General features: G+C 36.4%; 2 protein-coding genes across 3 annotated transcripts; both read right to left on the reverse strand.

The window, feature by feature from the left end:
- Positions 1–153: 153 nt before the first annotated feature.
- On the reverse strand, positions 154–10,591 carry LOC125256804 (solute carrier family 45 member 3). 2 transcript variants are annotated; one of them, XM_048173020.1, is made up of 6 exons: positions 10,367–10,591; positions 9,987–10,068; positions 7,116–7,300; positions 4,235–5,050; positions 3,176–3,441; positions 154–3,098 (listed from the first exon to the last, which is right to left on the reverse strand). In XM_048173020.1, the coding sequence occupies exons 3-6, from the start codon at positions 7,255–7,257 to the stop codon at positions 2,685–2,687; spliced, it is 1,638 nt and encodes a 545-aa protein (XP_048028977.1). In that variant the 5' UTR covers positions 7,258–7,300; positions 9,987–10,068; positions 10,367–10,591; the 3' UTR covers positions 154–2,684. The 2 variants fall into 2 exon arrangements, with proteins under 2 accessions (XP_048028977.1, XP_048028978.1); XM_048173021.1 differs by lacking the exons at positions 9,987–10,068; positions 10,367–10,591 and having other exon boundaries at positions 7,116–8,941.
- A 4,304-nt stretch (positions 10,592–14,895) lies between these two features.
- On the reverse strand, positions 14,896–25,205 carry nucks1a (nuclear casein kinase and cyclin-dependent kinase substrate 1a). The gene is made up of 8 exons (XM_048172088.1): positions 24,923–25,205; positions 23,248–23,297; positions 22,950–23,046; positions 22,629–22,675; positions 22,392–22,544; positions 22,030–22,182; positions 18,554–18,709; positions 14,896–17,124 (listed from the first exon to the last, which is right to left on the reverse strand). Exons 1-8 carry the CDS (start codon positions 24,937–24,939, stop codon positions 16,883–16,885), a joined length of 915 nt encoding a protein of 304 aa, XP_048028045.1. The 5' UTR covers positions 24,940–25,205; the 3' UTR covers positions 14,896–16,882.
- Positions 25,206–25,410: the final 205 nt, after the last annotated feature.

A 25,410-nucleotide genomic window follows, 5' to 3' on the forward strand; every position in this document is an offset into this window, starting at 1 on the left:
TTTTTTTTTAAATGAAACATTCAAATTATTTAAATAAGACTTAAATACTAATTAAAAAAAAATAATAACTGTTAAAATACTATATCATATAATATAGTAATTTATTTTTATTATTTATTTTTTGTCACATAGAAAAATACAAATACACAAAAGTTTGAATTTTTATACATTTATTTTCAAAGATGGAAAAAATTATTAATAAAATGGTCAAAAGAACACACTGCAACCACTTGATTTTTGAATTGAGTAGAGTTGCAAAGAACTAAAGGAGAAAAACAGGCATGATAAAATAAGAGAAATGAATGATGGAGCAACTGTCTGTTTTAACTAAATGAAAACAGCTTCTCTAGAGACACTAGATGGCAGTAACTGATAAAGAAATGACTGATGCCACCCATCCAGAGTCACCAAAAATAAACAGATTACATTTTAACAACTTTTTTTTTTTTTTTTTTTTTGCTATTTTAAGAGACATCAACATTATATCTTAGAACCAATACAAAAGTACATAAAAATAACTCTTTGTTACAAATATAATGAAATGCATAGGTCTATTTTTCAAGCAACTCAATAATCTGTTATTAAATAAAAGAAACCATTGAGAAAAGCATTGGAGACTTTTTTTCTCCAATTAATTAAGCACAGTAATAATAAACTTCAGACTTATACTTCTCTTAAAATAAATAATAATCTCTGGACCAAATATGTAAACATCACTTCTTTTACAGGTTGAACAGGATTGTGTAACAAGGTTCAAAGCCTGAAAGTCTCACGCATCCTTGTTTTAAATAATACATTCAGCATATTTACTTTTCTGCACTTCAATACACCCATGCAAACTAGTAATTCATTGTTACTCATGTAATTGCTCTCTTTAATCAGTATGACATTGTGCAATACTGCAAATATTATATTATGAGCCACAGGTTAGATAACAAAAAGTTCTGTCAAATAAACTGTGAACTATTAATTATATAAATTATTTTTTTATTTATATAATTTAATGCTCAAAGAAGACCCTTTTAAAATCTATGACCACATTTTGTTTGCTGAATATTATCCAGTCAGTGTTTTTGTAATGCATTTAAGCTTCAATTGCACGTTGCCATCGCTCTTTCCAAAAACATTAAACAGAACCAGCTGCCCTTTATGGTTTTTTCACTATCCAGAGTCCTTTGCTCAGTATGTAACATCCCAGTCATATAGTTGCATCAAAATCTGCGTCTCAAAGATGATCTTACTGGAGAAATACACAGCCACAATGATCAGCAAAGACTTTTTTCTCCAGTTAATTAAGCACAATAATAATAATAATTTAAACTTCAGACTTAGTTTTCTCTTAAGATAATTCATAATCCCTGCACCAAATATGTAAACATCACTTTTTTTTACAGGTACAGTGTTGTGTCACAAGGTTCAAAGTGTGAAACTTTCGCTCGTCCTCTCTTTAAAACATACATTCAGCATATTTACTTTACTTGTGTAATTGCTCTCCTTAATAGGTATAACAGTGTGCAATACTGCAAATATAATATTGTAATCCACAGGTTAGACAAAAAAGTTATGAACTATTAATTAATGATCATTTATAGCATTTAATGCCCAAAGAAGACCATGTGTATGACCATATTGTTTGCTTAAAATTAACTTTTTTGTGCAAAATTAACAAAATTTAAATAATGATTTAATACATCAATCTACGGAGCCCGGCACATGACATGAAGGAAAAAATATTAGTCTAATCAAGGAAATAATTAGTAAATCTTGCGCACGATTAGTAAATTTTGGACAAATCGTTCAGAAGCAAAAATAGCCATTTTTCATATCTCCGGACCAGTAGGTGGCGCTGCGTCGAAACGCAGCATGTAACCTCATGTCATGCTTGTGATGACATGGACCAAGTTTGCTCTGAATACAATAAAGCGTTGAGGAGACAGAGTCTTACGTCTATTTTCGCAAGCGCTACATAAAATTCGTTCACACGTTTTTCGAAAACGATTTGACAAATCAAAATGAATTTCACAACTTTTTGTCATCATGAAGATCTTTTTACAATTTTTGTGAAAATTGGAACAACAGCCTAGGAGGAGTTTGAAAAGTGTGTTTTTCAGAAAATTTAAAATGGCGGCAATGAAATAGAACATCGTGCGCACAATTTAGCAAATCGAGGGAACGAATTAGTAAATCGTGCACACGATTTATAAATCGAAGGAACAAAATAGTACACTGTGCTCATGATTTAGCAATTTTTGGACAAATCATTCAGAAGTTATAAGCAAAAATAGCCATTTTTCGTATCTCCAGACCAGTAGGTGGTGCTGCGCATGGCAACAACACTGTACTACAACAACTCTTCTAACATGGCCTCACCCCCTTTGTTGCGTGTTCCCGGGGGAAGGATTTATGTTAATTTTAGGGTTAGTGATGTCACTAACTCAGGAAGATCCTTATAGCTGTTTGTTATAGTACTTAAACAGAGAATTATTTAAAAGAAAATATCTCCCTTTGCATTGAACTTTGAGCGTTGTAACGTTGCAGACGTTGTTTATGCCCAAACAGCAACATTACACACTAACTAAAGTTAAAAAAGTGAAATCATAATCAACCACCCCTTTAAACAGAACCAGCTGCCCTTTATGGTTTTTGTCACTATTCAGAGTCCTTTGCTCTAGGTAACATCTCAGTTATCTACTTGCATCAATATCCGCCTTCTCGAAGATGATCTTACTGGAGAAATACACAGCCACAACACTCAGCAAAGATGCACAGGCCATGTATGCGGTCACACTGTGGAAGAGCTGCACGATGGAGCCCATGAAGAGGGACGGCACCACCTGAGACAGCAGGTAGGCACTGTCTAATAAGGCGATGTCTGTACCCATACCTCTGAAGGCTGAGGGCTGTGCAAGATGAGGGTCCATGGTGACAGACACATGCAGATTAACTGATTGTGAATTTTTGATATTGCTCTGGAAGGGTATCGGATACGGGGCACCACCTGGGTACCCACTGACGCACCCATTGGATCTTTTCTGCTGTATCTCAGTTGATCTGATCAACATTAGATCATTTCTCCGCCTGTCGGTGGAGAAAAACACCTGGAAATTGACAAATGCATTTGGTTAGGATAAAAACTCTTTGCATATTTGCATAATGCTTTGTTTGGGGCCCTTACCTGTGCATTGGAGTGGTATAGGCATATGAGCGTGTATGGAAGGATCTGCAGGATGCAGAAGGTGTATCCTGTAGCTGCAGCCATGATGGTGACTAGTGTAACGTTGTGGGATACGGTCATAATCGCTGTACTCACGGCCAGCAGCACCACGCTGCTCAGATACAGCTTCCTAATTCCTATGCACAACACCATACGCTCCATAAGCAAAGAGAAGACCACAGAGGTCACACACTGTAGGAAAAGACCCAGACTGGCCATTCGCACACCTGGAGTGACATAGAGAACCACACAAAAATACTTAGGGTGAATTCAGGATGATTGAGACACTTTTTGCCATTGAAATGACTGGGAAAAAGTGTCCCAATCATCAACAATCATCATGTTATTGGCTCAGTTGTGAGTCTAGTCTCATCTTTAATATAAGTGTGTTTTCTCTTACTGCACTGGCTGATTTCCGTTTCTATTTTAAAGTTCCAGTGTGTAATATTTAGGAGGCTCTATTGACAGAAATGTAATAAAATATACACAACTACGTTTTCATTGGTGTATAAAGACCTTACATAATGAACCGTTATGTTTTTATTACCTTAGAATGAGGCATTTCTATCTACATACACCGCGGGTCCCCTTACATCGAAGTCGACATTTTACGCCGGCATGTTTCTACAGTAGCCCTAAATGGACAAACTGCTCTACAGAGTGCATTTGCTCGACCGGCTACTCTCTGCTTTCTCAGACGACGACATTTTTGTCCTGTGTCAGCCACCGTAGCTTCTTTATGTGCCTCGTAAGGGAGGGGTGAGCAGTGGACTGAGCCTAGATGCCACTAAAATTTACACACTGCACCTTTAAGTTGTTTAAATGTAAAACGTGAAGAAAGAAATCTGTCAGTGCGGTAAGACAAAATACACTGCTATTAAAGAAACATTCTCTGAAACAGAATGAAATCTCATGCATTGTTCCTTCTCAAGTAAATGTATCTTGTTTCATGGACGTTTAAGATATTTTGAAAAATTAGACAAAATACTTTTTTTCTGTGAATTACAGATAAAACTGCACCTTCATCATAGCGTGTCCTTCCCAAGGAGCCTGGCTCTTCACTGGGCACCCCGTTATACAATCCCTCTCCGACAAAGTCTGCATAGAAGAGCATAAAGGACATGAGTGCCATCCAGCTGCACAACTCAGCGACGAACAGCCTCGCTATGACTTTTGGCATGCGGCTGCACAGCGAGTAGAGCCGGGGAACCACAGAAAAGAGACTAGAGAACGTCCTTCGTAAAAGCAAAAATCTGGGAAAAGCCACACAAGGACAGCAGCAAGTCTTCAAGATTTCAGCCTTTCTGGATACCTCAACTTCCCCCAGCTTTTCCCGCACTGTCTGCTCCTCAGAGATGAAGGTCGTACCCATCAAACAGGTGAGAAAGATGAAAGTCAACACAAAGTAGATGAAGGCCTCTTGTCCACCCAGGTAGACCACAGTGTCCGAAGTGGTCCAGTCGACCGCAGGCAGCAGGTAGCCAATGCATCCGCCCAGACTGAGCATGAGGGAGTAGATGGAGAAAGCCTTACGACTCTCCTCCTCTCCGGGGAAGAGGTCAGAAACCAAGGCCTCCAAAGGGGTGAAGCAAGCCTGACCACAGAATTCCACCATACAAATAGCGAGAACCAGCAGCGGGACCTTCAGCCAATGCTGCTCTCGTTTTGTGAGCAGGGTGATGAGGGTGGACGTCTGAGGGATGATCAAGAGCCCGAACAGGATGCCCATGCACAATACCCATATGAAGGGGCGCCGGCGGCCATATTTACTTCTCAAGCTATCACTCGCTGAACCAATGAGAGGGACAGCGATCAACCCCAGCACGGGTCCCACAGCTGAAATAAAACATAAAAACATAAAACATAAAACATTAGGGAATAGCATTGTTTAGACATCAAATGTCAATTCACTTGGGATATGAGTGTCTGCTAAATTAATTAAATATTCTTACTATTAAATTCTTACTATGTTAAATGTATTTTTTTTTAAAGTGCTATATTTTTTTTTATTCATTTTAAAGGGTTAGTTCACCCAAAAATGAAAATTCTGTCATTTATTACTTACCCTCATGCCGTTCCTGCAAAAGACCTTCGTTAATCTTCGGAACACAAATTAAGATATTTTAACGTTAGTTGAAATCCGATGGCTCAGTGAGGCCTTCATATGGAGCAATGTCACTTCCTCTCTCAAGATCCATAAAGGTACTAAAAACATATTTAAATCAGTTCATGTGAGCACAGTGGTTCAATATTAATATTATAAAGTGACGAGAATATTTTTGGTGCGCCAAAAAAAAAAAAAAAAAAAAAAACGACTTATATAGATGGCCGATTTCAAAACACTGCTTCATGAAGATTCGGAGCACAAATGAATCAGTGTATCGAATCATGATTCAGATCGCGTGTCAAACCGCCAACGGCTGAAATCACGTGACTTTGGCGCTCCGAACAGAAGATTCGATACACTGATTCATTTATTCATTTATTTTTCATTCGGCCATCACTATATATAAGTCGTTATTTTGTTTTGTTTTTTGGCGCACCAAAAATATTCTCGTCGCTTTATAATATTAATATTGAACCACTGTACTCACATGAACCGATTTAAATATGTTTTTAGTACCTTTATGGATCTTGAGAGAGGAAGTGACATTGCTCCTTATGAAGGCCTCACTGAGCCATCGGATTTCAACTAAAATATCTTAATTTGTGTTCCGAAGATTATCGAAGGTCTTACGGGTGTGGAACGGCATGAGGGTAAGTAATAAATGACAGAATTTTCATTTTTGGTTGAACTAACCCTTTAATGTAGTATAATGGCAAATTATATATTACTTTTATTTAAATATTGAGCAAACGGCATATCACACCGTATAAATGGATTTATGTTAAAGCATACAGTATACAACTGGCTTTACAAGATATGAAATATTTGGGTTTCCTTAGTAGCTATTAAACGTTTGTATGTTAACCCCCTGAGGAAGATGATGCATTGATCTGGTTGCGGTTCACTAAGTGAGTCAACTGAAACTGAAATATGAAAACTCTCTGGAAGTCAAGCAATGTTGACACAATGAACAGTTCTTGTAAAATGCATTTAAAATAAAAAGTGAGTCATGTATGTTCAGTAACCGGTCGATTTTAATTCATTAAGTAAATAAGGATTCATCAGTCTATTTCAAACCAGCAGTAACTGCTGATCTTTTTAGTCTATTTGAACCATTCGATAAAAGAATCATTAGAGTCATTTGTTTGTGAATCGAACTGCGCTTCTCCCCTGTGGTATGTTTGTTTTTACGTCAAAAAACCGCTGAAAAGCTCTTCAGGAAAGTCGACAGTATGTACAACTTATGACCTCAAGGATACTTGTTAACTGAATTTAAGAACTTATATGTATATTATATTTCTGATATGGTATGAATGCAGAAGCATTCTCACACACGCAAATAGATTATTTCCACTTGTTCCAACACCAATGTGTTACTAGTCCAGATCACTAACAACTAGGCTACACCAGTAAACAAACCACCTAACAAAAATATGCTAAAAAAATATAGGTACACAATTAAATTTTGGTCTATTTACAAATATGAGGGGAGGCATGAGAGAGTGACGTACGCTGTTTCCCGCGAAAACCATCCCGCCCGGCCTAAAATATAAACGCTTACCATAATTAATTCAGAGTAAGACAAAAAATATGTTTTGGAAGAAGGATTGATGACGACTAATTTTTTTTTTTTTTTAAAGAAGAAAAAAGTTACATGTAATGTAGGCTACCTTTAAACTAAGACCTGATAACTCTGAATGAGTTCTATTAACATTGCTGGAAGAATGTTAAGATAATCTTTTCAGAATGTTAGCTAAAGTTCTGAGGTGTTTGACAATGATTTGAGTCACTTACCCAGTACCATGGTCATGAAGCGTTCCTCCACCCCTGCCTCCAGCAGCATAGGTGGGATGTAGATGGTCCCAGCAGCCAAACATACTTCCAGGCCACATGTTAATGCATTAATCAAGAACAACTGTGAGATCCTGCCATGCATGTCCAGATAGATTCTCCACTCTTTTCCTCCTTATCTCTAAACACTGCAGTGAAGAAAAAGCTGTTTATTCACCAAAATATTTGATGCATGTATCCAACATGACTTAAATTTCATGCTATTCTTCATACAAAGCTACCACACATTTAGAAGACTCACAATACTGTAAATGAATCATGTGGTCCTTTTCAGATTTGTCCATTTCCCATTTCTCTAAAGAAATCCATTTGCATCTTTAGGCTACTCAAGTATACGCAAACTTGAACTTCCTATTAATGCTGATTTCAGTCATGTGATTGTGAGCGTTGACACCAGGATGTGTGACAGTATATTACACCCCTTTAGTCAACACAGTGTGTTTGTTCAGGACTATAATATAATGATGATTTTCTTTGCGCTCAACCGACGATCTTTGACCTTAAAGAAGGTTGTGAGGAACATTATGTACCAAACACAGTACATCTACCCGAGCAGCTTTATGGTTGATTATGGACATAACACAATCGTGATTATTATTAAACATTTTAAATGGTAACTGTAAACAAAAAATGGCATACATGCCAATCATTTCAACAGTTGAATTTCTATGCCAGTTTCAGATTACCATTGCTTGTGACTTCCATTTGCCTAAACAGACTGTGGGTTTGTTGGTTATTCTCCTCAGATCTTTCCAGTTTAACAGACTCATGGAATATTTCTCCTTGCTTTGGAGAAATTTGAGTTCCCTGTTCAGTCCATATTGACGTAAATTACAAACGTTTGAATGACGCACGTCTATGTTATAGTCCATTTAGCAAACTGTAAATCTCCTATTTCACTTAATAGGCAAATCTCACAAAAGATGTTAAGAACGAGTTTTTTTTTCTTTTTTTGCATTGTGACATTACTTTCATGACAATTAAGCACATTTCCCCAGAAATCTTAATACGTTAATGAAAAAAAGTATATATATATATATATATATATATATATATTTTGTCTGTTGTACTGCTCTTAATTCATGCTTATTTAAAAAAATGCATCCTAGTCATTTTTATAATTTTTATTTATTTATATATATTTAATTTAGTTTTAGTGTATATATATATATATATATATATATATATATATATATATTTTTATTGATTTAGATTTCTATTTATTTATTATATAATTTTTTTTAATGCAAAATATAATTTTTTTCCCTTTGATTTTGCAGTCAACTTGGACATGCTTTCATGTGATGTTGTTGTGTGGGAAAAACTTATAGGCTACTAATTGCATATAACTGATTTTTTTAATTATTGGTATGCACAATTGTTACAAAATACTTTTTCTTTTTTTCTTTCTTTTTTTTTTTCTTTTTTTGCTGAAATGCTGTTCTTTTGAACTTTCTATTCATCAAAGAATCCTGAAAAATTGTATCATGGTTTCCACAAAAATATTAAGCAGCACATTTGTTTAAAGGGTCAATGACGTGACGGGTCTTTTTTTTTTTTTTTTTTGTCCAAAGACCTTAATAATAATAATAAACAAAGATATGACATCCAAAGTATGTAAGGTTGTACAACTAGATCTTTGAATTATTGAATCCAAAAGGTTTTAATTATATTTTGCTACATATAAAGATCTTTTAAAGATTTTAAAGTGCCAAAAGGTCATTCGGTTTAACCGTCCAATACAGCCAAAATGGTGTAATATTTGTGATTAAAATATCTTAAAATGTAATAAATGTATATATTTTTTATTCTGGAATGATTTTATAACATCATATATCAACATAGTGCAAAATGCTATTAAAATTATGTGTAGAAGTCGTTGCTTTGTTAAGAGAAAGAATGTCCGGAGAAATGAATTTCATTGATGTCTGCGGTCAGTATCATGTGACAGGATGTGACATCATTCAGACACCTGCAAAGGACCACATGGTCGTGAAGCAAAGTAACTAACTCTCTCTTAACTATTTGAAAAAATCATGTTTTCACTTGATCATACGCATGTCCCGAAACATCAGGTCATTCGGTACAACCGCTATAAAACATGAAAATGTTGTAATATTTTAAAAACTTGTACTAAATATAAAATGTTTGATTGTCCTTTTGCTATCTAGCTAGATATCAGCCTGTTAGCACTGTTTGAAAATATCGTCATTTGGTATAACCAAAAGTGTCATTAGGTAAAACTGAAATTTTGGTTAAACCGAATGACTTTTTTGGTGACAAATTTTGTCCATCTTGTAAAAATGACAAAAGCAGTGTTAATTGATTATAAAAACCACATAATCTCATTGTTAACACTTAATAAAACTTCTTTTTTTACACTTTAAAAAACCTTATTCGTCAATGACCCTTAATAAAAATCTTACCCCAAACTGTTGAATGCTATAGTGTACATTTTAAAGCTTACTTCATTCATAATCTTAAAATATGATTACTTAATACTATGAGGTCACTTAAGTTCAGAACCTATTGTTGTGAATTTAATTGTTCATATGCATGTCAGTAACCGCTAACTTCCTCTTTTCACACTTCTTTGAGAGCTTGTTGGGAAGGAAGGAGACACGTCTTTAGGTGCGACATGAGCAAACACATTTGAATTTAACACTGACACGCTTTTATTTTGCTGTCAACCACATACATCGGACTCCTGCCTCACCTAAGAGAAAAAAATCTTAAATATAAACTGAGTTTATCATTACTGAGCCATGAAAAGGTTTTAGACGGGGAAAAGCACTGAAGCCTGTCACATCTTACCTGATGCTGCCTTTGACAGGGAACTTCAGGTCCTGGAGGATTTTTGGTTTCTTAAACTGATATTGTGTATGTATGAATACACCTGTTTTAGGATAAAATGAACAAGCATTTTTTTAGCGAGAAAATTAACATTTTTTATAGTTAAGTATTAAAAATATTGTTCTGGTCTGTAAAGGAATACAACAACTATTCACTAACAATTACACACTTGTACATAACATTTGAAAAAAAAAAAAAAAATTAAAACCACTAAATATCAATTATACAAAGACAGTGATGTTATGGATTTACAATCACAGGTGCTTCATCAGCTAGACATTATGAAATACCTCAAACATAAGATAGAAATGTTGACAGAAAACAACAGTTGAAATACATACATTTGAAAGTCTCCATCTGAAAGTGTAAATTCAAGTGTCGTCGTCTCTTGTGGCTTTATTGTTCCCATGTGAACGTGAACAAAGTGCAGTGACATCAGTAGAAGTTTGAGGAGCAGTTCCAGACGCGCAGCAGGAAGTGGGCGGGATGAGCTGTGAGAACACACACGACTGGGAAGCCACATCACAGAGGCAATACTCGATCTTCTACATTCTTGTGGGGTTTGCAGCAGGTCATGAATTAAAGCTACTTAAGAGCAGTACAGCACAGCAGGTGTGACTTCTGTTTAATACTGAATTCCTTCAATGGTTTATTTACAGTAAATGGGATGTGAAGGAAGATTCTGAATGTTTGTGAGGGGATAGACAACAGGCTCTATCTATCTATCTATCTATCTATCTATCTATCTATCATCATCCATCTTTCCATTTATCTCTATCTATCTATCTATCTATCTATCTATCTATCTATCTATCTATCTATCTATCTATCTATCCATCCATCTTTTCATCCATCCATATCTATCTATCTATCTATCTATCTATCTACAGTGGCATGAAAAAGTATGTGAACCCCTTGCAGAATCTGTGAAAATGAGAATTATTTTAATAAAATAAGAGCATGTTATGTTATTTTTTGTTTTCACCCCCCGACTCTTAATGCATCGTGTTTCCTTCTGGAGCATCAGTGAATGTTTGAACCTTTTTTAATAGTTGAGTTTGAGTCCCTCAATTGTCCTCAGTATGAAAACACAGATCTCAAAATCCTACAGTCACTGCTGGAAAGGGTTCAAATATGCAAAAATGCTTGAAAACTGATGAATCTGCAGGAGCTGGAGGATTTTTCTGAAGAACAGAGCTCAGTTTAACTGCTCCGGACAAACAAGAGACTCATGAACAACCATCACAAAACATAAAAACAGTCGTGGATCATCAGGTAACCACACACAGTATTGAGAACCAATGGTTCACATACTTATGAATGGGGTCATTTTAATAAATTCAGCTATTGTTTTGTCTTGTGAACTAAATGCAAACATCTTTTATGTAAAATATCTTACTCAGGACAGTACTAAACAAAAAATAACATGCATTTTTTATTATCCCTCTTATTTTATTAAAATAATTCTCATTTTCACAGATTCTGCAAGGGGTTCACATACTTTTTCATGCCACTGTATATCATCTATCTATCTATCTATCTATCTATCTATCTATCTATCTATCTATCTATCTATCTATCTATCTATCTATCTATCTATCTATCTATCTATCTATCTCTCTGTCTGTCATTATCTATCTATCCATCCATATCATCTATCCATCCATATCATCTATCTATCTATCTATCTATCTATCTATCTATCTATCTATCTATCTATCTATCTATCTATCTATCTATCTATCTATCTATCTATCTATCTATCTGTCTGTCTGTCTGTCATCTATCTATCTATCTATCTATCTATCTATCTATCTATCTATCTATCTATCTATCTATCCGTCTGTCTGTCTGTCTGTCCATCCGTCTGTATAATCCATCCATCCAACCATCCGTCCATCCATCTGTATATCTGCTGTTTTCAAAAAGCATTAGTTGGAGTTTAGCATGTCAGACTGTAGAACACTGATGTCACCGTTTGACGTCATGTTAACTACTCACCCACAAAGTGGATGGTTCAGTTCCATTTCCTTTTGAGAATTCCGAAATATCAAGGGCGTATCTTAAATTTCAACACCAGTATGTGAAACAAAAGAATCTGTGTTATTAGAAAAGAATCTGTTTGTTACATGACGGTTGGAGGGCTTGTTTCATATTTACAGCGTCACACCTTTACATTTGCATTTAACTGATGCTTTCACTCATAATGACTTACAGTGCATTAAACGTGTACATTTTATCAGTACATGCATTCCCTGGGAACTGGAGCCATGACCTTGGTGTTGCTAGTGCTATGTTGTACTGTTTGAGCCACAGGGTTGTTGCTTATGAGAGTTCTTTTATAGTCAGCATGAAATCAAAATGGACAATTATTGATTTTTTTATGAAATATTTAAATATTGAATATGCGAGGGCGGGGTAACCTGTCACTCACATAGGATTGACCAATAGCAAACCGCAACCATCCAATCAGTTCCCCATGGACAAAATCAAGTCCCACCCTACATTTTTTCTTTTTCGCAAAGCTGTTTATGACCATCTTCTGATGGCAGGATAACGCGCCATGCCACAATGCCTCATCTCAAACTGGTTTCTTGAACAGTTAGTTCACTATAAATCAAATGATCTCCACAGTCACCAGATCTCAGTCAAATAGAGCAGCTTTGGGATGTGGTGAAACGGGAGATTCGCATCATGGATGTGCAGCCGACAAATATGCAGCGACTATGTGATTCTGTCACGTCAATATGGACCAAAATCTGTGAGGAATGTTTCCAGCACCTATACCATGACGAATTAAGGCAGTACTGAAGGGGTCCAACCCACTACTAGCAAGGTGTAGCCTGCCTAATAAAGTGTTTGCCCAGCAAACATTTGGACGTTTAATGACCATTGAAAAGACGTCCCTCGACACGTCTCTTCATGGTTGTAAAATAGTTCCAAAATGAAATGAATTGAATGGATGTCTTTGACATTATCTTATTAATTAATTAAGTATTATATATTGAACTACACATAGCTAAAAGTCAAAGTAATTATACATGCAACCCCAGAGAATATCTGAATGCATTTTTAGGAAATGTTCTGTGTTACATATTTTTACTGATTTATGCCGTCCTACTGCAACTATTTTTCAGGGACATGACGTTGTTTGCTGGGTGGTGAGTGTACGCCACAATATGGAAGAAAAGATTATCGCAACAAACTTTTTTACAATAGCAAGCACATGAAAACTACTTTGAAAGACCGGATTTCAGTGAGCAGAAATGCTCAAACATAAGTGCAAACACTGCATGCTTAAATGTCTACGTTTCTCATTTTTAAGCAGACAAACTTGACATTTTTCACACTTTAAGTTTGTTTTGCACCTCTGGCCTCCCCTCTGCCTCTTGTGGTTTTCTGATGGCAATCTTTAAACTTCCCTTAGTTTTCAGAAACTTTCTCTCATTTTTTTTTTTCTGATGACAATAATGGATAATTTGTTTGACATTTTTGTTGTATTAAAAATGATATTTTATATGATAACTTTTGCCACATGATGATTTGGTAATTCAAATATGTTCTTTGAACAGTCTAAGATTTGTACTGTCAGATAGGCTAAACATTCATTGAAGGCAACTCGAAATTTGAAAACACTGGCACCATGTGTTGGAATTTTAGTATTGCTGCTGACGACATTACAATGTGGAAACCAAAGATATAATGACAAACCAGTTTAAACACTATCCCACTATTAATTTGATTTAATAAGTAACTGAAAACTAAGCACTTCAGACCATATTATTACTTTCATCCGGTATTGTGTGCAGACATGGTTCTGATTATAGTATTTTCATTGGATATATAGGCCTAAAACACCTCCATAACAATTTAGTTTAATTTAAATTAAGATGGATGAGGATGTTTAAAGTTCAAAATGTGATAATGGAAAAAGCAATAAGCAGAAAATATTCTGAAATAGTTTTTGTGACCTCTGTAGTTGTAATTTGAAAGGTTTGGAGATAAGCTTTAGTTCAGACAACTATGGCTAGACAGCTAGTACAGTCCAACACTGGCTGAACAAAAAAAAAACACACATTCAAACTCCAAATCTTAATTTGATCAAATATTTCATATTATAAAGAACTACACAAGCTGAGCACAGAAGAATGGGAGGTGTTTCAAATATGGAATCCCCTTATCAAACAAATATGCATTAGCCTACGCCAACGGTTGGCAACCTTGTGGCACGCGGAGGGATAAACACTGAACGGTTTGTCGGGTCTGCACGCTAGCCCAGCATAGGTTAAAATGTCACACTTTAACAGTATTTATTGCACCTAACTTAATAAAACAGGCTGTGTGACTATGAGGAATGATTACCTCAAAATGTACGTCCTTATGAAAGTTTGAGACTTTATTTAAAGTCACGCTTTAGCTATTGTCACATGCCAGTGAATATCCCTCCACGTGGCAGATGTTTTTCATCTCACTCCAAAAGGAATGCAGTTTAATCAGTTCTAACAGCATTTTAGATGGTGTGGTGTCAGAACTGATTAAACGGCATTTCTTTAGAAGCGATATGAAAAAATATAATTGCAAAATTTCCTCGTGACACGGACTAACCAGAACTCACCGAGGAAGCAAATGACATTCATTCACACTAAAGTATGACAGTATCATACTTTAAATAGTTAAAAATGTGACGCTCTAAGGAAGGTGTTTTGCACAATAAGACACCGTACGAAAGTTTCTCATTAAAATGAAGATACATTTTATTTCTTTTTTTAAAAAAACAAACAATACAAAAAAAAATCTGAGGAGGAAAAATGAAACAAAAAAAAGAAACCAGTTTAAAATTAAATCAAGCACAAAAAACAAAACATTCATACATTTTTGGACAGCTAGGTTAAAAACCAATTTATAGACAGCACGAGTGGAAAATATTCAGAGATGCCTGGCAGAAAGGATCGAACCATGTCAGAATGCCATGTATGCACTGTAGACAGAAAAGCCCCTTGAAATGCAACATGGGATATACATCATATGTGTCTGGAATTAAAAACAAGCAGCAACAGAAATATATATTTAATGAGCAAACACACATAAGGTATGAATAGTACAATTCTTCTCCATCCTCACAGTGCAAATATGCCTCTCTGTGTCATGACATCACAAACACATCTGATCCAGGGCTGAAGAATAACAATATTTTTGACCTTATTATTTGCTTGGTTGAAGAGACCCCCCCAACATTCGGCAATACAATCTCTGGGCAAAATGGGCATGAGTCAAGGATACCCTCCGTTTCTGAACATTTAGCTTTGCGGTACAAGATTTCGAAAAACAGGCTTGGTAAGGCAGAAAGACATCAGATTCACATTTCCCACGCAATTAACCGTTTTAAGGCCCGATCTCAGCACACTCACTGTTAGCTTTTTTTTGAGAAAAGAGATGAAAGCATTCATACTGCAGCCTTTATATGAGATGATCTCGTGGATGAGGAAAAAAATAAAACAAACAAATGCACATTACAGAGATCAGAGCGAAATTAACTTGATTCTTGAATTATTTCAGGTTCAAAATGAGTTTAGCTTGATGGATGGCAACTCATACCTCAGTTTTCAAAAAAAAACAAACCAAAAAAAAACACCCAGAAATGAACTTACAATGAGGCAAACGCTTGCCATTGTAAGTACACAACAAACTGAGGTACAAATTGAAATTCTTTTCTGTGGTAACCTCGCAGATTTTATAAACAGAACTTGACATTTTAATCCAGAATATTCTATTGAAACAGTAACTGCATTATGGTTCAAACTACACAAATCGAGACTGTTTATTTAAAAGGTAAAACTGAAAATTGAATAGCAAACCCTGGATAAAGTGTGTACCACGACAAATGTAATTTTCAAAACATGAGCGTTAGATGTCAGTTTCTCCATCTTTCGCTGATGATTCTTGCGTAATGAGCGGCGAATGCATGTTGAATAAATACAAAACGAATCCTCAGATAAGCAGAGCCCTGACCGCTAGTATCAAAACAAACGGCGTTAACTATTACGGATTGCGAAACTTCCTAACGAATGGCTTTCTAGAGAGGAATCACTACACAACAAACGCATTGGACCTCAATGAAACACAGTTTCAGAACTTCGCAAAACTATTCATACGTTAAATGATGTACTTTCGCAAATACGTTTAAGAACAAATTGAATGCGACATTTGTTAAACGTCGTAAAACCAATCTTGCGCAAATTGCGTTGAATCGACTGCGACAATTTGTAGGGAATTGCATTTACACTCCAATATACCATTACAGATTTATACTAATACTCGTTTTGTTTGCGCGGCGTGAAAGAGGCTCTTTGTTGCGATCATTTACGCAAGAATAGTTTTACGAACATTTTACACTGAATTTTGTTTCATGAATGAGGAACATCGGTCGCAATAATGCAGAGTAGACGATAAGCTTTATACATGTTACCAAAATGAACGAGCGCTAAAGCATTTTTTTTTTTCTGGGAGAATACGGTCATGTGATTACCCTGGGCGAGCAGCGATGCTACTGGTTGGAACGATGGGCTTCCCTCAAGATTATATACCCATAAATAAACAGACTCAGACACATTTTACTCAATAATATATATAGATATATACGCTAACAAGTTCTGGGAAAATGTCCTTTGCGATATGGAATTCATAGGCAAAAAAAAAGGGAAATAAAGAGAGTTCAAACCGTTGAGCCAGGCCACAACAGACAGTGAAAAAAAATCTGAAAAGCAAACAAACCCCTCCCCCCACCCCCCCAAAAAATGCAGAAGAGGAAAAAGTGTAAAGGGAAAGAGAAGAAGAAAGGGACGCCGTTAATAACATGGCTAGTCTTCCCCGGATGGAGCCTCCTCTTCTGAGCCGTCCTCTTCCTCGTCGTCTTCCTCGTCTTCAGGGGCATCATCCTTTGTCTTTTTGGTGGGAGGAGACTCTTTCTTCTCCACCTCATCTTCCTCCTCATCTTCAAGGGGGCTCTCGGGTTCCTCGTCATCCTTGGGCGAGGATTTCTCCAGTGCTTTAGCTGCACTTGGGCGACCTTTCCCTTTCCCCTTCACGGGGCTGGGGTTCACTGAGGGACAAACAGACATGTTTACATTAACTTTAAAATTTTGGCGTCAGTAAGAGTTTTTTGTTCCAGCAAGAACATACTAAATTGATCAAAAGTGACAGTAAAGACATGTATAATGTTAAAAATTATATTCATCAAATAATCCTGAAAATATTACAGTTTTTACTGTACTTTTGATCAAATTAATGCAGCATTGATGACTTCTTTCAAAAACTGAAACTAGGCCTTTGTCAGCATTTGGCCTTTTAAATTCAAGAGTCTTGGGCAACATTTTTATGTGACGCTAGTGTTGCACGATATACCGGTACTAGAAAGGTATCGCGATACCCTGCTTTTAAAAACGGTCCGGTTCTTCATTTTATTAGTACCGGTACTTTGAGTGCCAGCTGTATTTCCTAAAGTGCGACAGCAGGGGGCAGTGTGCGTGCAGCTCGCTGCTTCTAAGGCACATTATTCCTCTCAACTGCACAACGGCTTTTATGGTGACGAAACGAGAGGTATGGTTGCAAATACAGGTGCTCTTGCAGACCGTCCACAAATTGTTGTGAAAGCAGATGCACGAAGCGAAATATGGTATTATTTTGCTTACATTGCCAACAGCCAGGGCAAGCCCACGGACACCACAAAGCCCGTCTGCAAAAGATGTTACAAAATAATGCAAGGGAAGGCAGTCAAAAGCATCTTGCCGACAAACATCCCGATTTGTACAAAGAATTTAAAGAGCGACAGGTTAGTGAATGTGATACCAGCATTATGTTTATGCTCTCAAACATTAGTGTTTTTTTATTTATTTTACTCGTGCAAGCAGACCTGAGGTGTATTATTGAGTCTAAGTTTAATAAGTGATATCTGGTTGCAAAAATAAAATGAATTTAAAAATACATAAATATGTGAAGGGTATATACAGTTATTTTAAACCAATTTATGCTTTAATAACATTGCTCTAAGTATTTACAGTAACCTAATTTTTACAATAATCTTACTGTCAAAAACACCTAAATGTATAAAAAAAACTGCAAAAAAGCATAACAGCAAATAGGACTAATTTACAATTTTGAGCATGAAAATAATAAACATTAAAATTTATATTAAATCTAACTAATGTCACAGCAATGAAGCTCAAATCCAGAATTATCAGCCTGCACACTGGTGAAGAAAGAAATTCTGTCATATCATGTTATTTATTTACTTTTTCTGCTGTTTTAGGTTTTTGCCATAGTATCGTTTAAGTATTGGTATCGTGATATTTAAGTTAGATATCGTATCGAAGTCAAAATTTTGGTATCGTGACAACACTATGTGACGCATGATTTAAAAAAGTAAATTGAAGGAATAGTTGACCTAAAGATGATAATTGTCTTTTAACTCTTCAATAATTTACATCATTTTAAACCAGTATGACAAATATCTTGGAAGCGGCAGGGGTTACCTGTGGCCTTTAGCCGGGGTTTAGGGGATTTCTTGTCCTTCTTCTCAACTCTCCTTCCTCCTTTCGGCACCACTTTTTTGCCTTTCTTTTTGGAGTGCCCATAGTCACTGTCATCATCATCATCAACCATGAAGTCTTCATCACTGCCAGACTCTTCTGCAACAGAAAAATTGGAAAGTACATTTTTATGAAATGTGAGTGCCGCTTGGCTGTGCAAAATGCTAGTGTATCGTGAACCACTGCTATGGTGTTGCAAAGGGATTCTGAGTAGTTTGAGCATGTTACTAAAAAATTGCCAGGGTGATATGGGTGACTAATTACTGGCTCATGTCAAGATAAAGCTTCTATGAAACTTTTTGTTCATTTAATTTCAAAGGCATCTTTACACAGCTGATTTAAAGGGTTAGTTCACCCAAAAATTACGTTGCTGCCTATGTGTGCTTCAGAAACCCTCAGATTTCATCAAAAATATCCTCATTTGTGTTCCGAAGATGAACAAAGGTCTTAAGGGTTTGGGACGACATGAGTGTGAGTAATTAATGGCAAATTTCATTTCACCCTTTAAGGCTACTCTGTGCCTGCTTAAAATTCTTTGTAAAGACATAATGGTAACATAATAGCCAGACTAATTTATGCCTGCTCTGACTCACCTCAACTCCTAGTATAAAAGTGCACTATTAAAATTGCTTTGTAAATGCATTTATGCCACCTCTGAGAAGCATTAAACAGTCTGTGTAAAGACACCTAATTGCCACTTCAGAAACACTTCTGTGCCATCTTTACAGTGTTTTTTTTAAACAGCATGGCTTTATCATTTGCCAGGCCAAAATCGTAAGTCCAATTATGAGCAATATTAATAGAATTGTTCACCCAAAAATGAAAATGATCCCATCATTTGCTCACCCTCAAGCCATCCTAGGTGTATATGACCATCTTCTTTCAGACTAACACAATCCGAATTATATTAAATAATATTCTCACTCTTACAAGCTTTATAATGGTAGTGAATGGGGCTCAAGATTTTGAAGCCCAAAAAAAGTGCATCCATCCATCATAAATGTTATCCATGTGGCTCCAGGGGTTTAATAAAGGCCTTCTGAAGCAAAGCGATAAAAAAAATAAAAAAAACTTTATAAACCATAATAACTGGCTACCGGCAACAGCCGTACGCAAGTCGAGTTCTGGCAGAAGAATGACCTTTGACCCGACGTATGATGTAGGCGTAGCATAGGTAGCTTAGGTCAGAGTAGACGCTTCTCACGGTTCAAACAAATATGGCTGGGCAAAAAACTCAAGCTCCTCTTCTCTTATATTGAAATCCTCCAACATTTCTCTTTAAAAATTCTCATTTTCGACTTCTAATTCATGACAGGCGTTTTGTTTTGCTCTATCCTCTGCGTTTCGGAGTTCGTCAATACGTCGGGTCAGAGATCACTCTTCCGCCGGAACTAGACTTGCGTATGGCCATTGCTGGAAGCTAGTTATTAGTTTATAAAGTTTTAAGTATGGATATTCTTCTGACAAAAACCCATGGCTTCACTTTAGAAGGCCTTTATTAAACCCCTGGAGCCGTATGGATTACTTTAAAGGATTAATCCACTTTCAAATAAAATTTTCCTGATAATTTACTCCCCCCATGTCATCCAAGATGTTCTTGTCTTTCTTTCGTCAGTCGAAAAGAAATTAAGGTTTTTGTTGAAAACATTCCAGGATTTTTCTCCTTATAGTGGACTTCAGTGGCCTCCAAATGGTTGAAGGTCAAAATTACAGTTTCAGTGCAGCTTCAAAGGGCTTTAAATGATACCAGACGAGGAATAAGGGTCTTATCTAGCGAAACGATCGGTCATTTTCGAAAAAATTTAAATGTATATGCTTTATATAAACAAAATTATCACCTTCCAAGTGGTTCCGCCAAAACCGCTCTTTCGTATTCTTCAAAAAGCTTACTCTGTTTGTCCTACGCCTTCCCTATTCAACTTACGGAAAAAAAAAATGGAACTGGCGCTGCGTTCGTTCAGTAAGTAGAATAGGGAAGGCGTAGGACATACTGCGTAAACTTTTCGAAAAATACGAAAGGTTTTGGCGGAAGCACTTGGAAGGCGATCATTTGTTTATATAAAGCATTTACATTTTTTTTGAAAATGACCGATTGTTTCTCTAGATAAGACCCTTATTCCTCGTCTGATATCATTTAAAGCCCTTTGAAGCTGCACTGAAACTGTAACTCCAAACTTCAACCATTTGGAGGCCATTGAAGTCCACTATAAGGAGAATAATCCTGGAATGTTTTCATTAAAAATCTTAATTTCTTTTCGACTGAAGAAAGAAAGACTGAAGAAAGAAAGGACATCTTGGATGGACATGGGGGTGAGTAAATTATCAGGAAAATTTTATTTGAAAGTGAACTAATCCTTTAATGGTGGATGGATGCACTTTTTTGTGTCTTAAAGGGTTAGTTCACCCAAAAATGAAAATTCTGTCATTTATTACTTGCCCTCATGCCGTTCCACACCCGTAAGACCTTCGTTAATCTTCAGAACACAAATTAAGATATTTTAGTTGAAATCCGATGGCTCCGTGAGGCCTCCTTAGGGAGCAATGACATTTCCTCTCTCAAGATTCATAAAGGTACTAAAAACATATTTAAATCGGTTCATGTGAGTACAGTGGTTCAATATAAATATTATAAAGCGACGAGAATATTTTTGGTGCGCCAAAAAAAACAAAATAACTACTAGTTGTTAGTTGTGTAATAGTGATGGCCGATTTCAAAACACTGCTTCAGGAAGCATCGGATCATAAATGAATCAGTGTATCGAATCTGCTGTTCGGAGCGTCAAAGTCACGTGATTTCAGCCGTTGGCAGTTTGACACGCGATCTGAATCATGATTCGATACACTGATTCATTTATGCGCCGATGCTTCATAAAGCAGTGTTTTGAAATCGGCCATCACTAAATAAGTCTTTTTTTTTTTTGGGGCGCTCAAAATATTCTCGTCGCTTTATAACATTAATATTGAACCACTGTACTCACATGAACTGATTTAAATATGTTTTTAGTACCTTTATGGATCTTGAGAGAGGAAGTGTCATTGCTCCCTATGGAGGCCTCACGGAGCCATCGGATTTCAACTAAAATATCTTAATTTGTGTTCTGAAGATTAACGAAGGTCTTACGGGTGTGAAACGGCATGAGGGTAAGTAATAAATGACAGAATTTTCATTTTTGGGTGAACTAACCCTTTAAAATCTCACACTCCCATCAATACCATTACAAAGCTTGGAAGAACCAGGATATTTTTTAATATAACTCAAGATTGTGTTCGTCTGAAAGAAGATAGTCACCTAGGATGGCTTGAGGGTAAGTAAATCATGGGATAATTTTCATTTTTTTAAACTATCCCTTTAAAAATAATGATGCTGAGTCAAAGTGACAAACATATTGAGCACTGCAGTTAAAAAGCAGCACACTTACGGTCCAGGTATGCCTGTTCTTCCTCTTCCTTCTCCTCATCCTCACTGCCGCCGTCTCCCAGAAGGATTTCTCTCTGTTTGGACACGGCCTTTGACGCAGCCTGCCTCACCTGCCTTGGTTTCCTGCTCACCTCTTTATCATCATCACTGTCATCTGCAGAGGAATCACAAGTGTCAACAACATGCAGATCCACATTTATGCTTTATTTGCAGCCCGATTTCAGAACTTGAACATTGGTCTTTCTCTGTCTAAATGGCCAGTATAAGACTAGACTTCATGCTGATAGTTTAACATCTGCTGCTTCATGTTTTATGCATGAGAATTCAAGGAAAAGTGGCATTTTTCATTGATTCGCATCTCACCTCCACCTCGTTTTCTCTTCAGTGACTTTTTGCCTGGCTTCTCCACCTTTCCTTTCTTTCCCTTTTTGGCCTTTTTATCATCATAGTCACTTCCTCCATCTTCCTCTTCCCCTTCTTCTCCAAAGTCATTGTCTTCATCACTACCGAAGTCATCTGAAAAACACAAGATTAGAAGTTAATCATCTTTTATTGAAGTTTATTTTTAATCAAATCAGTAAAAGAAACAACACGGTTTACCTGCGGAGTCATTTTTGGATTTGGACAGTTTGTCATCTGAATCCTCGCTGTAAGACAACAGAAAAGGTTTTTTAGTAGTTTGAACTTTGAAGGAGAATGTCCTTGTATGTGGCATTTATTTCCTAGTTATAATTAACCGCCGCATATGTGGGTCATAAGGAGAAAATGGATCTCTAAAAGGTTCATGATCCCTGGGGATCCCAACACACGAATTCTGTCATGAAATTCACCATTTAATTCATATGAAATAATTTTAAATGCATTATTCTAATAATATATTTTCCTAAAATACAACAAAGCTGGAAAAAGACAAATTCTTGCCTCTCTTCCTGTGAATTCTTAGACTTCTTGTGCTTGATTTCACGGGGTGGAGCACGTATCTTCTTAGTCGTTTCCTTGCCTCTCCCATAATCCTCATCTGGAGACAGAAATGAGATGGATTGAAACATTAAGTACATGACTGCACAAACTGATTTTCTAAAACAATCTCTGATAGGACACCAATCGACCTGAGGAATACCTGCATTCAAATATCGAGTAATCTTGCAAAGAATATCTTTTTCGCACATCAATACTTTTCCGAAAGCTAAAATTATGCGTTTTAGAGATGGTTTATTACCTGCATCGTCGGATTCATTAAACTGGGAGTAATTCACCACCTTTCTGTTCCTGTAAGAAAGACAAAATACTGTAACAAGAGTTTGTGAAGCAGCGGTGCATATGACATTCATTCATTTTTTAAGGGATTACAGACCATCGGAAGGTGGTCAGCATTTCTTCAGGAAACTAAAGTTCATTTAACATGCCTCGCTTCATTATGTTTACTCGAATTAATGATCGTTAAACAGTTCCACAATTAGCATTTCAATGAGGGTTTCATTAATACTGCAGTCTTGTCCCATTTAACCACTCAGGCCCAACATGGTGTTGAGATGCTTGAAAAGCCACAAGTTACTTTAAAGTAATTAGGCTTTTTGGATTATAAATTACAATGCTTAATCATCATTCCAGAAACGACATGATAATATACATAATGAAGTGTATAATAATATAATAAAAAATAATTTGTCTAAATGTTCGTCCCATACATTAATTCATTCAACATTTGATTTGACTTGAGACCAGCAGGAAGTCGATAAACCCTTCATTAGCATCATCTGACAAAATAATAAAAAATAAAAAAAATATTTATAATAATAATAATAATAATAATAATAATAATTTATTTTATATATATATATATATATATATATATATATATATATATATATATATATATATATATATATATATATATATATATATTCAATTTAATCGCAAGTCTTTTGGCGTAACGCCTCATATTTACCATGGTAACAATAGTTAATAGTTACTATAGTAATAAGCTTTTCAGAATCTGTTATTTTATTAATTTATTGTGGTGGCTAATATCAATTTATACACATTTTATTGTAATAAAATCTGCATTCGCTATATTTGCATATGGTTACCATGGTGAATGTTCGTAAGGGCAGCGCGCTACGTTTTTTTTCTTCCGTAGAGTCGATACGTGAGAAAGGCGCGCGACGTTTTTACTCTTTATATCGGCCATCTTTGTAGACACAAATAACGCATAGTCATATATACTAACCTATTAATGTAATTTGAACTCAAAATGTGGAGAATGAAGATCAAATTTTGTGCACGCTTTCCACATAACTCCAAACGGGAGGTGTGGTCGCTCTCAGCCACCCCGCCCCCCTCTGACGTCACCCGCGTCGTGTTAATTTACCGCTATCAAAAAAATACCTCAAAACGCGCTTCCCTCCCTAAAACACGAACGGCCTTCCACAATCTATTGTTTCAGCATCGTTGTGAAATTTGCGCAAACGTGTGCGCGTTACAGGTTGCAAAATCACTTGAATGAGCACCTCCAGTGGGATTTTATTACCCCTCCTGAAGCTTTGGCGAGGATGAATGGGAAGCCATATTCTCACTGGCTTACAAGGAAACATGAAGCCTTTTAGAGCTTCTCACACAACAAATATAATCAGAAATATAGGTAGGTGATGCAAAAGGACTATCAGATTTCACAATCCTGATTGATGCACGTTAGAAATATACGCATAAATATACAAGACACAGTCCTCCGCCACTGGGAAAGAAACAACGAGAAAAATGCATGCACGAATGAGCCAAAATGTTACAAAATCGAGCTCTAAACAAGAACATAAGGATGCCTGGCACATGCGTGAAGCCTAGAAACTCAGTGTGCATGCAGCAGCCATCAGCAGGACGAATGGAAACCCACGTACCTCACTGGTCTTGCCATTTTGCAGGAATACTGTAGAGGTTAAAATTGTGAAAGAGCAAAAGAAAAGCAGGGAAAATGCAAACGAAACGTGCTATTTTAAAACACAAGGGTCTAAAGGTGACGTCGCAAATCCAACGCCCTTTCCCTGTGGTAAAAATTAAACAATGCGGGAGATATTCCTGCTCTACGAAGGTATTTAGTTTAAATTTTACCTTCAGCTACTCAAAATGGTGAATAAAACAAACTGAAACTGCAGCCCTCGCGCAACCTAACGATTGGATGGTGGGCGGGCATTGTTGTTCAAGCCCCGCCTACTCTGCTGGATTTGCCCAGAGCGCGACGCTATTGGTCAGTTTGAACGAATGTTTGATTTGGGATTGGGTTTTGTGGCTGTCTATCAAACGTAGGGTCTCCAAAGCATTTACCCTCCCCCTCGTTTGCGGATAGGTTGAACAGCATGGCTCGGCTCAGAAACAAAAAGAGGCCCTC

The sequence above is a fragment of the Megalobrama amblycephala genome, linkage group LG21, assembly GCF_018812025.1.
Source record: "Megalobrama amblycephala isolate DHTTF-2021 linkage group LG21, ASM1881202v1, whole genome shotgun sequence".
Classification (NCBI taxonomy): Eukaryota; Metazoa; Chordata; class Actinopteri; order Cypriniformes; family Xenocyprididae; genus Megalobrama; species Megalobrama amblycephala.

Excerpts from the sequence above, each read along its gene's own strand:
- LOC125256804 (XM_048173020.1), bottom strand. The coding sequence starts at position 7,257 with ATGCATGGCAGGATCTCACAGTTGTTCTTGATTAATGCATTAACATGT. Across the intron at positions 5,051-7,115 it reads CTTCATGACCATGGTACTGG|CTGTGGGACCCGTGCTGGGG; the intron begins GTAAGTGACTCA and ends GTTTTATTTCAG. Across the intron at positions 3,099-3,175 it reads TATACCACTCCAATGCACAG|GTGTTTTTCTCCACCGACAG; the intron begins GTAAGGGCCCCA and ends GTCAATTTCCAG.
- nucks1a (XM_048172088.1), bottom strand. Across the intron at positions 23,047-23,247 it reads TAATGAATCCGACGATGCAG|ATGAGGATTATGGGAGAGGC; the intron begins GTAATAAACCAT and ends TTCTGTCTCCAG. Across the intron at positions 22,545-22,628 it reads ATCCAAAAATGACTCCGCAG|ATGACTTCGGTAGTGATGAA; the intron begins GTAAACCGTGTT and ends TGTGTTTTTCAG.